Consider the following 18,904-nt stretch of genomic DNA (forward strand, 5'->3'; position numbering starts at 1 on the left):
AAAATGATAAAGTCAAGTCATTTGAAAATATTACATAACAAGAGCTCGTGTTCAGACTGCTAATTAAAGGACCCTTAATCATTTTTATCTTAATGCTCACTTAAATTTGTATTAAAGCATAGTCACTTTCATTAAACCAGTATTCGAAGGCATTTTGCTTTTTGCAGATGGTCAGTACTAGGAATGAAGCCAATTGCCTTCTTGGATGCCCTCCTCGCACACTCGCCTCCCTACCCCCTCCTTGCCCCAGGCCTGAAGCTTTGTCTAAGGGGGCTCCTTATCCCGCTCACATTCCAGATTCCACCCTGGGCCACCACATCTGCGCCATCCCCCACCAAGCACAGATGCCTGCTTTTCCCTGGCTCCTCTTCAAGAAGGAAAGGAAGGAAAAGGAAGTTGAAGAGCATCCCAGGCTTTTTAAAGCAAAATTCCATTTCAGTATTTTTATTATTGCTACAAAACGTAAATATACAGCAAATTGACTTTTAAAAATTTCCCCTATAAGACATTACTATACCTACCATATTATACCTTAGCATTGAACTGTATGCATATAAATATCTCTTTTCATATTTAGGGCTCTCCAAAAGATGTGGAATCCTTCGCATCTATGCTGAGACATTCTCCTCTTACACAGATGGGACCTGCCAAGGATAAACTAGTCATTGGACGAATCTTTCATATTGTGGAGAATGATCTTTATATAGATTTTGGTGGCAAGTTTCCTTGTGTATGTAAAAGACCGGAAGTGGATGGAGAGTAAGTAGAATCATTTCTAAGTGCTTTAAGCGTGTGCATAAAAGTTGAAATACCTCAAAAGTATTACTGGACTTTAATTGGTGATTTTTTGAAAAGACAGAAAATATGTTTATTTCTCTTCATCATGCTAGTTAGTCAAGTTAGGCCAAGTTCATATCATGTCATATTAGTCAAGTTAGGCCAGATCCATGTCTTCTCAAAGCAGTGAGAGCAGTTTTGGGGAAGATTTGAATGTCCATCCTGATAATAAACCATTTCATGCCATAAAGTTAAAACCAGCTTGGGAATAATACATGCTGCTCAGGCCATTTTATGTGTAACTTTTTTGCCTCTTTTTTTTTTTTTTTTTTTTTTTTTACATCTTTATTGGAGTATTTGCCTCTTCTTTTCCACAGTCTCCATCTGCTTCTCAGAGAAACCTCTGCTTTCTGTTTCTTCATGTTCCTTTGTCTTACTTTAGCAAATTCTGATGCTTTATCATTTTCTTTTCTTACTATTTTGCATCTGCTCTCCGGATTATAATTTTTCCTGAACAGAATTCATTCTGTTTATTGTCTGTGTAGATAAAGATAATTGTGAATATAAATATGCCTTATGAAAACCACTAAGGTGGGAGACCTGGGAGTAGAATATAAAGAGTGAAAAGAGAGGTGGAACTAAGACTCTGAGATTGGAAAACAATAGTCATCAAGATAGAAATGAATTTTTTCCACCAATTTTTAATGTACACATTTTTTTTAGATTTTAATATTTCTGACACCAGGATGCATCTTATAGTTGACGCAATTTAATTGGCAATTTAAAAATTCTTAATAGTACATAAATTATGGTGACTCAGAATCAATGGCATCTTAGATAAGATGAATTACAGTGATGAAGAAGTTTGTGATGTTTAAGAATGAGTCAGATCATAGATATGAGTAAGGAAAGAGTCTACTCTAGTTCTAAGGGAGCAGTTACAAGAATGGGTTGCCTCTTTCCTGAGAGCTCTGGATACCTAAAGGTCGTCTTGATAACTGGGCTCACCCAGTTAGGAGACAGGAGCCCCTTCTACCTGAATCTGAATAGGACCTGACAAACTCAACTGAATACACATGTTCTCAGATCAGTGATATGTGAGTAGATACTTAACAGCCAGCTCTCCAATAAATAAAAGGCCTTGATTTGCCGATTTCTGTGGTATGAAATAGTTCCACCATGGCCAATGTTAAGTTACCTATGTGATGTCATTGAATGTGGAGTTGGAAATATGAGTGCACAGTCAGCTTTCACAAGCTGGTGCAGTCTGGCTCCAGCACACCTCTACTGCAGGTAGTCAGAAGCTAAACGGTGTCTTAGCAAGGTGAACGATGCTTAGCAAGGTAACGGTGATACCTGGAAGAGAAAATGGGTTCTGTGCTATGTGGCATGAGAGGTAATGGCTAGGTCTTGACTTGCCCTGGTATATCAAATAACATACAAACTTAGTCAGAAATAGTAAAACCTAAAGAAAATTCTAAGTAAGACGTGCCTGTCCATCTAGATTTTAATACTACAACCTATATCTATTGTGTAATGGGGTATTGAAGGGATTAAATTAGATAATGTATGTAAAGATTTAGAACAGTGATTGGTATATAGTAAACAGATGCTACTATTATTATTCTTTAAATCCTGATGATTTAGGGTTTTTGTGACCTAATGATGACATCCCTCAAGAATTTCTGTTGAGGGATTTTGCACCAGGCAAGTTGTGAAGATATGTGGTCCTAAAATTGTCCTTAAAGAGAGGCAACCTAAACTCTCTCATACTGTCAGCAGGAGCTGTAGCAGGTCATTTTTCATTAATAGAAAATATATCAGTAATTTGAAAATGAAGTACTGCTTTGTTTTATATAAAGAAATCCTCTCCTCTCTTCCCTACAATTGATAAGCTTTACATCATGCTACCATGGGTGCCACCCATTTGCAGCGGCTATCCTTATTCTTACAAGCTGACCTAACATGCAGCCAGAACATCCGGTATTAGCTTTATAAAAAGATGTATTTTACATATAACTCTGCTGAATTATGGGTATTTCACCTGCTCAGTCAAATTTATTATAAATTGCAAATGCCAGTTATATACATGTTTCTTTATATTTGTGGATGGAATTTTGTTTGTGATATTTCTTTCATGGATATTTATTTCTTTGTGGATATTCTTTTATCTAAAGTTTTTTCCCCCATTTTATGATATATTCTTGAGCATAAAATTTCAGAATGCTTTAGGTGTCTAGAATTTCTGATTTGATTCTTATGCCTTATTAACTAGATCACAGAATTTTAAATATCAGTATTTTTGACTAGATGTTTCTCTAATTCTATAATATGATTTGAATTTATTTTATGTGTAGTATAGCTCTAAATGGTTAAATATTGGAATCTGTTGCAACATTAATTAAATTAATTTTAATTAATTTAATTAAATTTCAGTTTAATGAATTGAAAAATTAAATTAACTGTTCATTGAAAACTATGTACATACCACATAAGCACACATCCTATTAACAGAAATTACTATATGGTTGAAACCCCCATCTCCACATGTACTCTCCTCCCAGTGAAGCAGTCTATTTAACAGAAGTGTTTGTGCGGGGAGAGCGGTGGCTCATAATAATTTTGCAAAATAAATTCTCTAGTCTAGGGGGCAGTCACTGTATTAGAGTCTTTTTTTTTTCCTTAGGAGAATTAAATGCCTGTATCTCTTTGTTCTGTAGTTATCTGCCATAGTTACCTTTACTGCTTCCATCTACCTGCCCAGTATCCAGTCACTCTCACCAGGAATTCCCACTTAAACTTCCAAAGCACTCACAAAATCAATATATTCATGATTGAGGATCATGAAAAGGGAGGAGCCATACTGGTGTAGGAGTTGATTTGTTCGTTCGTTTGTTCATTCATTCATTCATTTATTCAACAAACGCTTACTGGACCTCTTCAATTTGGCAGGCACTGTTGTAAATAAGGGCTGATAAAGAAGACAGACTAGCTCTCTGCTCTCATGAAGTTGGGGGAACTTAGTCTATTGGGGGAATGAGGAACAGATAGTAAACTAGTGCACAAATCAATTTTAGAAATTGATAAATAAGTAAGAAGTGGTAATATGGTGACAGGATGTCTGGCGAGTAGAAGATAACAGTAATCAGAGAAGGCCTTTGACCTCTACTTCTATTGCTAAAAGTCTAAAATGCCACCAGATTGCTTCTTTTAAAAAAGGTGATAAACAACTGATAAGAATCCTAAATTGTTTTGGTTAACTGAATATTCTAATTAGCTAAGCTACAGCCTTTTAATAAGTTCTGTAACTTTTTTGTTTTAATTTTTTTTTTTTTTTTTTTTTTGCTGTACGTGGGCCTCTCACTGTTGTGGACTCTCCCATTGTGGAGCACAGGCTCCGGACGCGCAGGCTCAGCGGCCATGGCTCACGGGCCCAGCCGCTCCGCGGCATGTGGGATCTTCCCGGACCGGGGCACGAACCTGTGTCCCCTACATCAGCAGGCAGACTCTCAACCACTGTGCCACCAGGGAAGCCCTGTTTTAATATTTTTGATTATTGTTTAAAAGAACCAAGTTTTCAGTCTTTGACCCAAGAAGCTATAGGGTTATGCAGAAGGGCTTCAGAGATTGCCCTGGGAGTAGAGAGGGGAGTTAGGCCCTATTTCAGAGCAGCTCTGCATTCATTGTTTTATATGTTACAGTTCTGGGAGTGTTTTGTTTAAGATGTTGTGGGGGAGTGGTGGTGAGTATTTGTATCACCAAAAAAAAGTTTGAAAAACACTTCTAAAAGAAAAATTAAGTCTAGAAAGATGTTATATTAATAGTAACAGAATATAAACTATAGTATTTAAGCATGAAAGGTAGTATTGTGATCTACTTTGAGTGAGTTGCAAAATAGAAATATTATAATTACATTCAGAAATTTTGGAGGTGTGGATGGGACCTAACTCTTACAGTACCAACCTCAAAAGTTTTAACCATTATATGTTTTTAAATATCAATTTATGACTTGGAATCAGAAGTCAAATTATGACAAACCATAGTGACGCTGGTATTAATTTCTTTGGCAGTTGTCATTGAATTAACTGACTTGCTAAATTAATCAAGATTCTCTTGTATAAAACCCATTGACTCATACCAGCACTTAGACAATTAGGAATTAGTAGTCCTCTACTATAACTGGGCACTTTTGCTTCTTTCAGTTGAGGTATGTGTTTAGCAAAAGCTAGTTGTATTCCAAAACCCATTTATATTATCGCTAGGTAATTTATTTGATTATTGCATAAATTAATAAAATATGAGCATAGGAAGGGTTTTTGTTCTTATACAAGCTAATTTTAATGTTTTAGAAAGGCTCCATAAAGGAGAGTTTTTTTTAATGAAATTGCTATTGAATTAGTTTGAGCAAGTAAACCATAAAGATGCGGGGCGGGGGGCGGGAATCATAAAAATCTGGAAGGAATTGCTTTCCAAATGTCTTTTCTGTCCCTGCATTACTTTAAAGTGACTGACTCTGGCAATTGCAGACATTGCAGTCTAGGTATTGTTTATTTAAGGAGATCAGTGCAGAGCTCCAGCGAGTGAGCCTCTACTTAGCAAGAAAACCTGGCTCTGTGTCAGAATATTTGCATTAGTTGCTAAGTTAATATCTTTAGAGTATATGTATATACTTTCTTAATGAGTCCTCACTTTGACCTACTTTTCCATGAACCAACCTATGAGTCAGAGGGCTTCTACTGTGACTTAAAAATATAAAGCACTTTTCCCTTTAGACGTTTGTGTATGTGTGTGTTATTAATACAGCACACAATTTCACAAAAGTTGTCCTAGTGTGGATTAAGATCATTTCCTTTCTATGTCTGATAATCCCAATAGCCAATTTTTAAAAAACTTATGTTGGCACTTTATGTACATCGTCAGATTTATTCTGCACAAGAAGCATAGAAAGTAGAAGATATTTTCCCCATTTTCCAAATGAAGAAAATGAGTCTCTGAGCATAAATAAGGTGGTGCAGCCATACAATTATAGTTCACAAGGCAGGGATTCAATCCTAGGGCTGTGTGTATCCATCACCCAAGAATGTTCTTTCACTGTACTGTGCTACTGTCTAAATCCTACAACATACAGCTACTAAAGTGTCATAGAAACGTCCTAAAGTAGCCTCACGTATGAACCAGGTTTATACCAGGAATCCTGAAAACAGTATGGTGGTGAAGCTCTAATAGAGGTCTGTTAAAGACTGAGAGGTAGCCTGTTCTAATATCCTGGGTTATGGTGTCCATGTATCGTATATTTGAATAGTATTACCACCAATAAGCTAATGACCAGAGGGCCCAGGCTTTGTTTCATAATGGCTGTGAATCATAATTGTGGTGAGACCTGTAGTCACAGGAACTGGTTAACGTCTGACGATGATTAGTAGCTTAGAGTCAGAATGCCTCTTGTTATTTGGGAATGATATATTTCAAAAACGTTTATTTTACAAATAGTAGAAAGTTGACTCTTTATGCATATAACACTTAATTTTTAATTGATTCGTTTTATAAAATGTGTCATTTATTTTCTTGAACCTTGTTAGACCTAAAGTTGTTTAACCTGTTTTTTGTCTTTGTTTTGATGACTCAAGGTCATAATTATAAACATTAATTCCTGTATTGTATCTCAACTCAAATATATAGAATTATTGTTTCTCAGCTACATAACCCTCCAGTTCTGTAGTTTTTGTGTTTCACCTTTGGGTGTCATCTTTCTTTTTCTACTGTTTTATCTGTGTCTGCATTTTTAGCTTTCTTAGACTTCCTAATTTTCCTCTCATATCTGATGCCTGAGAAATTGGTCACCAAAATTGTGCTTAAAAATAAGAACAACTAGAGTTTGAGTAAGGACCTCACAGCCTCTTAATGTAAGTAAAGTGTATGTACTTTAGTACATGAACTTCAACATATATTTTGACCGCTCCTAAACTCCCCTGCTTAATTCTCATTGGGTCCTGTGGAGACTTGGTGTCACCAGATAACTAACTTCCTGATAAGTGAAGTGTAACCAGGTCGGGGTCTTGCCTGTGTTGACTGCCTGTTCACTGATGCCCTTGATAAGAGTTGTCACGTATCAGAAAAGTGTTTGCTGAACCAATCAAGGTGCTGAGTGTCTTGGATAAGAGCAGTTGTCGTGGTTGAGACTTTAACACCACCAGTAGGAATGGTAGCGAAAATAAGATAGGATTATTGGATCTCAAATACTACTTGAGATGGTGCCAATTCTTAACAGTGAATGAGTAAATCTTTTAAGAATATTGTTACGTGCAAAGTGTTGCTTTACGGCACTGATTAGTTTGGTTGGCTTGGAATGTACCTGTCGTACATTTTACCCATCTCAAGAACTAAGCTGCTGACTTTATTAATCTTTTTTTTTTTTTTTTTTTTTGCGGTACACGGTCCTCTCACTGTTGTGGCCTCTCCCGTTGCGGAGCACGGGCTCCGGATGCGCAGGCTCAGCGGCCATGGCTCACGGGCCCAGCCGCTCCGCGGCATGTGGGATACTCCCGAACTGGGGTACGAACCCGTGTCCCCTGCATCGGCAGGCGGACTCCCAACCACTGCGCCAGCAGGGAAACCCCTATTAATCTTACTTTTAAGTAAACTGGGCCATGGTACGATTTTTCACTGAGTCAGCAAACACTTAATGAGCAGCTCTTGTGTGCCACCTCTGCATTTTATGCTAGAGATATACAGATGAAAGACAATCCCTGCTTTCAGGGAGTTAGTGATTCAGTCAGGGGATAGAGAAGTAAACCAATATACATAGTACCGTATGAGTTCTATTTCCTGTGTCCTACAGGAACGGAGAAGAGGGCATTGATGATGGAGTCAGCTTGTGTCAGAGACGGTTTCCCAAAGGAGCTGAGTTCAACAGTTGAACTGAGTTGCAAAGGATGGGTAGGAGATACAAAGTGCAGAAAATGGGAGGGAGCTGTACTTGACAGAGTTTTCAGTGAGAGAGAGCCCGGCTCTTCCAGGAACTCAAGTGGCTTAGTTGGCTTAAATTTAAGAGGAGTGATGGGGAAGAGTAGGGAGATGGGCAGGAGCCAGATCTTCAAGGGATTTATATACCATTCTAGAACATTGGGCCTTTATTCTGAAAGTGGTAAAGACACATTAAAGTATTGGAACAGGTAACATGGACCACACTTGTGTTTCAATGAGACCATTCTGGCTGTGGTATGGTGTGGAGTACGTATTAGAAGAATGAAACCAGAGTTAGGGAGACCAGTAAGGAAGCTTCTGGAAAGAAATGATAAGAATGTGAATTAAGTCTAGGGGTCAGGAAAGGAGACTTTTATTAATAATTTAGGAGATAGAAGAAACAGGTCTTGGTAACTAAGTAATGGTGGCTTGTGAGTCAGAGGGAAAAGTTTCTGATGGTGTTTGATTTCAGACATGAATGACTAGTAGATAGTAAATTTAGTTGTATTGGGGAGGTGGAGAAGGGAAATGTATTATATTGATACTTTTGCCTGCTTCAAAAATAAAAAATAAAATGCCCAGATTTGGATTAGTTTGATTCTCCTTTTCCCACTCCTAGTTATAATACTTCTGATTAGTATCAGTTAAGGAACATTCCTCTTTTTCACTGAAATATAAAATCCCTGTGGTTAAACCATGCATATCTTTTTGGTTAGAGTCTTATTCTCTAAATCTTTTTATTTCATTATGTTATATTTTAATTTTGATTTTTTTTAAGAATTGTATACCTTTCTATAAAATCCTAAAGTTCAGTTTTACAAAGTCCATTGATTTCTTAATGTTTCATGAAGATTGCCTCTCTTAAAGCATTATTTCTACACCCAACATCTCTCTCAACACACATGATTAACAGCTCTGAAAATCGAAGCGTTTCAAAACAAGCATGATTGGCAGTTCTAAGGTAACTAGCACATGCACTGAATATTATTTGTACTTTTGTTTGACACTAAGGTGGAATACACAAGCTAATTTCCCAGTCTTTGTTTCTATTTCAGGTTGTGTGATGTATAGGGTCACATAAAGAGTTGGATAGATACTAAATGTTTCAAAAACTAAAGTTTTCAAGGTGTATTGGTAGGGGGAAAAAGAAAATAAGAATTTGAATTAAGTAGTTCTTTTTATTCCAGAGGACATGATTTACAATTAAAAATATGCATGTTTTTAAATAGATTGGTGATTGAAAATCATTAGGTTTTCCTTAACAGATCTCTGATTATTTTTTTAGGATAAAGGAGCATCTTCTGTATTTAATTTTTTAATAAGAAATCTTAAGAATATTATAAATATTCTTATAAATACTATAAATCTTAAGAAAATTATAAACTATCTCAAGAATGATATAAGTTCATGAAACACATGTAATTCAGACTGGATAACATTAGACAAAAAAAGGGGGGGATCACAGATGCAGAGAGCAGATTGGTGGTTGTCAAGGTGAGGTTGTGGGGTGGGTGGAATGGTGAAGGGGGTCAAAAAGTACATATTTCCAGTTATAAAATAAATAAGTCCTGGAGATAAAATGTACAGCATGGTTACTACAGTAATACTGTGTTGCATATTTGAAAGTTGCTAAGAGAGTAGATCTTAAAAAGTTCTCATCACAAGAAAAAAATTTCTTTTGTAGCTATTTATGGTGATGGATGTTAATTAAACTTCTGGTGATTATTTCATAATATACACAAATATTGAATCATTATGTTGTACCCTTGAAACTAATATAATGTCAAATGTCAATTATACCTCAATAAAAAAAAATTTTTTTAATGAATAGCATTAAAGTTTCCCACCCACCCTCTCCACTTGGATATATGGCATAGCAGTGCTCTTTTGGATTGATTTTTTTCTATTGGATTCTACTTTGATTGATGTACAAAATTGATTTACTTTATGTGGCATATTCACATACATACAGCTATATTAACCCAGAGATTGTGTAAATTTACATGTCTAGTAAGTTTGCCGTATATGCCTTCCCAGGACTGTAAAGGTTAAAAGTGAATCTGGAAACTACTATGGTGGCTGCTTGTTAAGGAATGCAAGCAATTAAGTGTTCCCACAAAAGCTTTGAAGTTAATATCTTAATAGGACAATGAGGAGAAAAAGTCAAGGCTGCACTCCTACAATTGATTCAGGCTGTAGTTCTATTGACTTAAAAGTAGATTTTAGAAAAATTAAAAGTTATCTTAATAGAAATTGTGAGTTCTATTTTAGTTTGTAGAATTTCGTATTAATTTAGATTGCCACTTGATAACATCTAGAGACTTTCAGGGACCCAGAATTTCAACATGTACTTTGTGGTTAGTAATAAGAACAATAATAGCTAACATTTGTTGAACACTCTGTGCTAGGCACTTTGCTAAGAGATTTGCCTCTGTTTTTTAAAAATCTTTTTATTAATCTAAGGTAGATACTGTTAGAATCCTCATTAAAAAGCACTGAAGAAACGAAGGCTTACAGAGATTTTAAGTAACTTAAAAACTAGTCAGCGGCTAGTAAATAAGCAGACTGGTGAGAATGTTAGCTCTAAGTCCGTATTGTCAACCTCTACTTTTTATACACTCATCAAATACACTTCCAGAATGAGTGTGTATGTGTGACTTGCTAATTTTCTCACCAAATATTTATTGAGTATCTAAATTACAGTGTGCTGAATGCAGTTTAGAAGAACTGTATGGCATCTTTAGAAGGAAAGATGCATAGAGCCCAGCAACACAGAGGAATATATGAGTAAATGCCTAAATGAATGGTGTGGTTAAGCACAGAAGTGTTCAAAGGAGAACTGGAGAAGCGAGAGTTGAAATGGTTTCATGAACAAAAAAGAGGGCTTCTCAAGGAGATGGAACTTTGGCTAGATTCTGAAAGATAGGGGGAGGGGCACTGGGAGATGGATAATGAAAGAACAGTGGTGGGGGAGACAGCATGAGCAATGGCACAGAATTGAGAATGAGCTTGGGGGGATTGTATTAGTCATCTACATCTGTGCAACATATTACTCCAAAACTTAGTGGATTAAAACAATAAACATTTATTATCTCACACAATTGCTGTGGGTCAGGAATCCATGGGTGTCTTCACTGGACAGTCCTGGCTCAAGGTTTCTTATGAGCTTCAGTTAAGATATTGGCCAGGCTGAAGTCATCTGAAGGCTTGACTGGGGCTGCAGAATTTGCTTCCAAGGTGGCTCCTCACTTGCCTGGTAAGTTAGCGCTGGCTGTGGACAGGAGGCCTCAGGCCTCATCACATGACCTCTCCATGGGCTGCTTGAGTGTCCTCATGACATAGCAGTTAGCTTTCCCCTGAGTAAATAATCTAAGAGAGAGCTTGAGGTCGTTGTGATGTCTTTTATGACCTAGTCACACATTGTCACTTGTGCCGTATTCTGTTCTTTAGAAGCAAGTCACTAAGCCTAGCCCGTACTCAATGGGAGAGGAGTTAGTCCCCACCTTTTAGAGGGAGGTATATACATAATATGTGTACATATTTTAAAACCACCATGGGTCAAGAGCCCATGGCCTGGATGAAGTTTTAAGGAATAATGAAATATTTACTTTGCTAGACAGACAAGGATCCTGATAAAAAATTCTGAATTTCAAGCTGAAAAATTGTGATGGTGGAGATACAAAAGCCTTGTATTTGGGGATTGGTGTTTTTGAACGGTGACACTGGTAGTGATGTGTGGGATGGAATGGATGGGCAAGGACAGTTCTGAGACTGTCACAGTAATCCAGACAGTGGCTTACTAGGGGCTGGCCTAGAGTGAGAAGAGATGGGAAAGAAAAGCTTGGAGAGACTGTTTAAAGAATTGACTGGTAGGCTTTGGTGACTGGGGCTTGAGGTTTCCAGCCCAGTGACTAGAAAAATGGAGGTCACAGCAAAAGGGAAGTTGGGTGGAGTTGCTGTTCATAGGGCAGGACATGGAGCTCAGGTTTTTAAATTAATTATTAAAATTAATTAATTAATTAATTTTTGGCTGCATTAGGTCTTTGTTGCTGCAAGTGGGCTTTCTCTAGTTGCAGAGAACGGGGGCTACTCTTCATTGCGGTGCACAGCCCTCTCGTTGCGGTTGCTTCTCTTGTTGCAGAGCACAGGCTCTAAGCACGCGGGCTTCAGTAGTTGTGGCTCACAGGCTCTAGAGTGCAGACATAGTAGTTGTGGCACACGGGCTTAGTTGCTCCGCAGCATGTGGGATCTTCCCAGACCAGGGCTCGAACCCGTGCTCCCTGCATTGGCAGGCAGATTCTTAACCGCTGTGCCACCAGGGAAGCCCGGAGCTCAGTTTTAGACATGTGGTTATTCTGTAGATGTTTGGCCATATGAAAGTGGATTTATGATAAATTAGGCTGTAGAATAACAGTAGACCTGAAATTAGCAACTTCATATTGGGCTCTAAGTTTCTATATCTTCTGACTTTATCAGCAAAACACACGACAAAACAAAAAAGAAAGGCAACGGCATCAGTGCAGATTTGTGTTTGTGCCACGTTAAGTGAGTGTGATTTTTTTTTTTTCCCCAAAAAGAAATCTTGTGGTGTTCAGGTTCAAGCATCCTGTTGGAGCGGAATAGCTTTGTTTCTAAAAGTGAAAGGCAAATGTAGAAATAGCAGATGGGATCCTTTCGGAGAGGTAACATGTCTTGCCAGGTGTATTCAATATAGGATCATATTATATGACATCAACCAGAGTTCTGAAAATTCTTTCATTCATTTCTAGTAGATTCTGCATTACTTTACCTTTTTCAATCTCAGGTCTCTTGTTCCTGTCTTCCACCTCCTTAGCATATCACCTTATCTTCTTCTTTATTAAGTTCATACATTAGTTTAATCTGTGTGAAATTGCTGGGTTTTTTAAAGTAAAAAAGTAGTTGAATATCTGAAATTTCAAATGATTCAACCTAATACTCCCTGGCTTTCCTATTCTCTACCTTAAATTTTTTCTGTATCATCTTGTCTAAATTCTATAAAGTTTGAAACATTTTACCCTTCAAGCTGTCATTCTGTTCCTCCCTGTCCCCCAAATTGCCCTTATTTTCTAAATTTCCATTTCTTCCTCAGTTTAGCCCACCTGGCTCTGCCCTCACCATTGTACTAATTGAAAACACCCTCTTAAATTCATCAGTGACCTTCTGGTCCCCTGCCCAGTCGTTTTTGCCCAAGCTGTCTGTAATATTCAGCACTCTTTGTTGGCTGTACCCTTTTCTGAAATTGTCATATACCTTCTTTTTCTTGGTTCTCCTTCTATTTCCCTACTGTTTTTCTACACTCCTCTAAAAGTGCTTTATAAAATTTTTGAGGATAAAATGGTAGGAAGGAGATACAGTGGTTCTTGGAATGTGCAGGGAAGTTGAGCGGGGCAAGTTTCAGGAAGAACATGGGCCTGGAGGGCAAGACGCCTTGGTTCTAATCCTACATCAGTCAGTGTGTACAGTGAAAGTTCCTTTATCCAAGAGTCTAAACCTAGGCTAATTTAACCAAGAGAATTGTTTAAAAAGGAGTGCTTTGGAGCTCCCCTAATAAAAAACCCCAGCATTATAATAATTGAAAAATACTTTATAAGCCTGTAAATGACACTTACATCTTCGTTTATATGTATCCCGTCTTCTTTTATTTGGTAAATTCAGTTTCAACATAGTCCTGTACTTGAATATATGATGCTCTGCTTTTAGCTTGTTTTAATTTTTAAGAAAAGATTTTTCCATAAGTATACTACAGTTAGATTTCTTCTAAAGTTTTAATTCAGAACCTTAATTTTGGACCTAAAATAGAATACTTTGTGTTCATTTTAAAAATGCAGATTAGCTATTAATTAGCTTAATTAGTACTGATTGAGCATATTATAACGTTCACGTGGATTTTATGCTATTGCCTGTGTCATTTTTGAATTTATTAAGCAAATGATTCTTTCCTTGATGTATTTTCCTTGAAAGCATTTTCTTTTATATACAGTACTTTTTTGAAAATGTGGTTATCAATTATTGTTATGATATATAATGGAGAGAGCTATACCTCTTTCAGTGTGGAATATATGTTATTTGGCTTCCAAAAAATATATTGCTGTGAACGTACATAATTTGAGACTTAACGTTTTTGAGTTAACCTTACCTCAAAACTTCTACTTCATTCACCATCCATTTAGTTTTAGCCTTTACATTAATTTTTTATTTATTAGAAAGATATATGCCAAACTATTTTTGAAAGTTAACAACTACACATCAACTCTTTAGATCTCAATCTTTTCCAGGAACTAAATATCTTTTCCTAATTGCAGTTATCAGTATTTTAGCCTGTTTGCTGAATGTAATTTATTTAGAAACTTTAATTTTGAATTTTGCTTGTTTTTCAAATACTGCACCTTCAGCATGAATTTTTTAAAGTTGTTTCATTTATTTCACTGAAGGAAACGAGACATTCTGACATTTGAAGGAAAACGTTCCAAATGTGGTACCTAATGCTTAATATATGCGAGCTTGTGATATAAAATCTGTGTATGTTAGTAATGATGCTGATGATGTTGATGTTTGCTAACAGCAGCAGCCACTTCCCAATTTTTAGCGCTGTTAGGATATCCTCCCTCTAAAGCAGTCTTAAGTCACTTTAAGAAAACAAACATATGCTATTTCTTTAGCAAAAATAATTTTAAAATATCTGGCGTAGTGCCTTGCAGATTATAAGTTCACCATAAATATTCATTGCTTACTTTTTTTTTTTTTTTTTTTTTGCGGTACGCGGGCCTCTCACTGTTGTGGCCTCTCCGTTGCGGAGCACAGGCTCTGGACGCACAGGCTCAGCGGCCATGGCTCATGGGCCCACGGGCCCAGCCGCTCCGCGGCACGTGGGATCTTCCTGGACCGGGGCACGAACCCGTGTCCCCTGCATCGGCAGGTGGACTCTCTACCACTGCGCCACCAGGGAAGCCCCATTGCTTACTTTTTTGATAGACAGGAGTCACAAAAGCATTTAGCTAACAGTAGGTATTGCAATTATTGGTTGATGTATACTGTTATTAGTTGCCCTTTGGTTTTATAAAGGAACAAAATTTCCTTCAATGAAGAGTAATGAGTATTCCTGTTTCAGTAAAGAAGTGAGATCATCCTAATTTTAAGAAGAAAAATAAAATTAATGTTGAATTAATGAGAATTTATTACTTTCCAGAATGAAAATTAGGATGTACTTGTTCTTGTCTTCATAGTTGACTAACATTATCATAATCATTATAGCCAATGATTATTAGCTTTAGCTCTTATTATGTTGAGTCACTTTTCTAAGCATCGTAGTGGTTTAAGCTCATTGGCCCTGAAATAAGAATTTCTGAATTTGAATCCTGGCTGTACTACTTATTAATTGTGTGATCTTGGGCAAGTTGCTTAAATTCATGGAGCCTCAATTTTGTTGCCTTCAAAATAGATGAATGAAATGATTACTGTAAATGGCTTGTGTGAGAAATAAGATCATCATCATCATCATCATCATGAACAGCTGACATTACCCTTTCTACGTGTCAAACCGATAACAATACCTTACTTACATATCTTACTATCTACTTACTATCTACTTTACAGAGGAAGAAAAGTGAGCCCCAGAGAATTAAGTGACTTTTCAAATCATTTAGACTTGTGTCAGTTAAACTTAGCAGAAAACTTGAAGACTTGTGGATTAAACATATAGAGACTTATTTTTCTTGCATAAGAATCCTGGCTGCTGGAGCTTCCGGGGTTGCTTCAGCAGCCTGACAGCATTAGGGCTGCCTTCTCCTTGCGTCACAGGTACAATAAGGCTGCTGATTCTCCTGGGCTACATGTCTGTGTTCAAGAGAGGAAGAGAGTGGGGGAGGGTACAGTCAGCTTCTCTGTCCCTTTTATCAGGAAAACAAAAGCTTTTTTAGAAATCTCTTCCAGACTTCAGCCTACCTTTCCTTGATCAGACCTGTATAAAATGGCTCCTCCCTAACTGCAGAGAAAGCTCTGAAAACCAGCGTTTAATCTTTTCATTGTGGAGGCTGCAGAGGAGGAGTAATTCCCCTCCCGTTAACCTAGCCAGAGGGCCCTTCTGCTTTGCCTAAGATCCAATAACTCTTCAGTGGCAGAACTGAGATTCTAACCCAGGTGTTTCTTGCTCCAAAGCCTATTTCTCCAACTCTGCCTCTCAAAGAATCAAGACCCCATCACAAACATTTTGAATAACCATTTTCCAACTTCCGTATGCAGGCACAGTTTTTCTTCTTGAAATTTTGTATTTTTCAGAATAAAAATTTATTTACCTTTTTAGTCTGGCTGAATTTTGAAGGTATAGGTTATGTGTCCCTTCCTATCTTCAAATAAAAATATAAACCCCAAATTAGTGACTGAATGCTTTTTCTATTAGAAATGATTACCAAGATATGTTTATTTCAGGAAATTTCTGATAACATTTTTCAATTTTCTATAGTAAAAAAACATAATACATCATTAAGGTAGTGAGGTTTTGCCTCTTTCCGTTCTAATTATTATGTTTTAACTCATGGTAAATGAGTTTGTTCTATGCTCATTTCCTAAGGGGTGGTTATCCACTGATTTCATTTTCTGGAATAAAGTTATGTCACAATTCTTGGAAACTGCATATTTATTTTTTTGTTTTGTTTTTTCAGAGATGGGGGTGGGATGAGGAGTGGGTGAAATGAAGGTCATAATCCAAATTCTCTATTCAGCCCTCAAATATATAACCATAACTTACTCTTATTTTGTCTTTTTAATATTTGAGATAAGTTACATTGAATTTTGTAGAGAAAAAAAGGATAAGATACATTTACATTTTGAACTAGGCAACATTATCCACATTTTGTAGGCAAGCTGACTAAGCCTAGAGAAGTTAGGAAACTTCTGCAGTCAGTGAACTAGTACACGGTAGGGCTTGGAGTGGAGCCCAACCTGTTGCTCCTCAGCAGTCTGTTCACTTAAGACAGATCGTTCTGTTTCTTTTAAAATATTTAAATAACATGTTTATCAAATAAAACATACCTCTAGGTATCACTTTTTACATTTGAACAACTTTTTGTTGCAATAAGCTTTTGTAAAATAATCAAGAAACATTATTAAGTATAAGCCATAGTTTAACTTAAGCCATACCTTTTGATTTCTGTTTTACCAAATCACTTTACCAGAGATGTTGTCAAGTAATATTTACCTCATGTAAGCTAAATTCACCCACATTGTCAGTGGTAAACCATCACTGACTAATAAACAAGTGAACTGTTCCCGTATTGACCTTTCTAGTCTGAATTGCAAAGTATGTCTTTCTAACTATTGACATTGTGATGTGGTCCATCTACATTTCTGTGTACATTTCTCTCTTTTCAGATTCATTTTTTTGAACTGGATAATTAACTAAGCAAAATGTTTCAAGTTGCATTTTTTATTATTAGGAAAGTAGAAAAAAGAAGTATTTATACATCTATAATTGTAAATATCATCAAATACTGTGTTCTTTTACATTAAAAATTTATGGGTTACTGAAAATGCATAAATTTCAATTTATGCAAGTATTCTTTCCCACTTTTCTATATACTCTTTTGTTTATTATAAAAAATATGCTACTGACCAAACCAAATCCAATTAATTCTGTTGGTTTCTTCATTTTAGATTAAAACTTTAATTCATTTATTTATTCTATTGATATACATTGATCACCACAATGTCAAAGCTAATGTTCTTCAGTGATCAAGCCAAATTACTGAAGTTACACTTATGTTGGAATTTCTGTTATAAATTTTTCTTTTTGTTTCAACTTGTAAAAGTAACGCAGTCTCATAGAAAAGCTATGGGAAATTCCCTAAGTAGGAAAATTTTAAAACTTCATAAGTCCAATTTTGTAACTGTGTATGGTGATGATGTTAACTAGACTTCTTGTGATGATCATCTTGCAGTGTATACAAGTATCGAATCATAATGTTGTTCACCTGAAACTAATGTAACGTTATATGTCAGTTATAACTCAATAAAAAAAAAGTACTGCTAAAACTCTAAAAACAAAAGAAACAACAAAAAGAAAACCTTCATAGATCCACCAGTCATTTTGGTGAATTTCCTTTCAGTCTTTTCATCTAGACACAGGTTTTTGTTTTGGTTGTATATGGTTTTAATCTCTATATAATTTTGAATCACAAGGTTCTCAATTTTGTAGCATAGCCTTTTTCATTATGAAGGATGCTTTATATATCACTAAATATAACACAATTTCTTTAAGCAATCCTGTTTATTAGACATTTAGGTTGTTTCTACTGTTTTAACTCTTATAAGTGGCACAGCCATGAACATCTTTGAGGGTAAGACTTCTAGGACTATTTCCTGAAGAAAGATTAAGTGGAATAACTAGGCTTAAAGGTTATTGATATTTTTCATGCTTATACAAACAGATTGAACATTTCATAGGTTTTTTATTAATAGTATTTCCTTTTTTGTAAATTGTTAGTTTCTTTGCCTAGCTTATTTATCTTTTTGGGATTATAGTGTCTTCCTGAGCTATGTATATGAGCACTTGGTATAATTAAGGTTGTTCATCTTTTTATTTTAAAAATATCATTTTATTACAAAAGTAATTAAAGCTTATTGCAAAATACAATAAATTTACATAACAGAAATAAAGAACATCTAGTGAAAACGTAATATAAAAAAAATTTCTTAAAGAAATCATATTTTTGAGTACTATTTTATAACTGGGTTTTCCCTCCAAATAGTTAGGTGTCTAAATATGTCATTATATATGGGATATATAGCATCCATTACTGTAATTTATTTGATGTTGTTTCCAGTTTTCACTATTTTTATAAACACTTCAGAGACAATTCTGTGCATAAATCTTGATATGATTATTGGATTATTTCCTTGAAATAAATTCTTTGGAATGGGAAGACTGGAAAGGATGTATATTCCTTAAAAATTTATACATATTTCCCATTTGCCACAAAGAAACTATTTGTCCCTAACACTAGTTATCATTTTATTTTTCATGTTTGCCAGTCTAATAGACAAAAATACTGTCATTGTTTTAATTTGCATTTCTGATGACTAGCAGTGGTGAACATCTTGCCATTTATTTAGTTCTGAAATGAATGTTGTATTCCAGTTTCATTGGCCT

At 36.0% G+C, this 18,904-nt stretch overlaps 1 protein-coding gene across 3 annotated transcripts in view; it reads left to right on the forward strand.

Moving 5' to 3' along the window:
* Positions 1–18,904, forward strand: part of MRPS28 (mitochondrial ribosomal protein S28) — a 103,275-nt gene that overhangs the window by 18,387 nt on the left and 65,984 nt on the right. Inside the window, exons 2-4 of one of the 3 annotated variants that reach the window (XM_089899018.1) lie at positions 298–462; positions 578–759; positions 2,425–5,196. In XM_089899018.1, the coding sequence (XP_089755144.1) occupies positions 298–462; positions 578–759; positions 2,425–2,440 (363 nt within the window). In that variant the 3' untranslated portion in view covers positions 2,441–5,196. Of the gene's footprint in view, positions 1–297; positions 463–577; positions 760–2,424; positions 5,197–18,904 lie in introns of those variants that run through there. The other 2 variants (XM_089899017.1, XM_022555051.3) reach the window with 2 other exon arrangements.

Source organism: Delphinapterus leucas, chromosome 17 (assembly GCF_059928025.1).
Source record: "Delphinapterus leucas isolate spDelLeu-1000000601 "Yukka" chromosome 17, BTC_Dleu_Yukka2, whole genome shotgun sequence".
Classification (NCBI taxonomy): domain Eukaryota; kingdom Metazoa; phylum Chordata; class Mammalia; order Artiodactyla; family Monodontidae; genus Delphinapterus; species Delphinapterus leucas.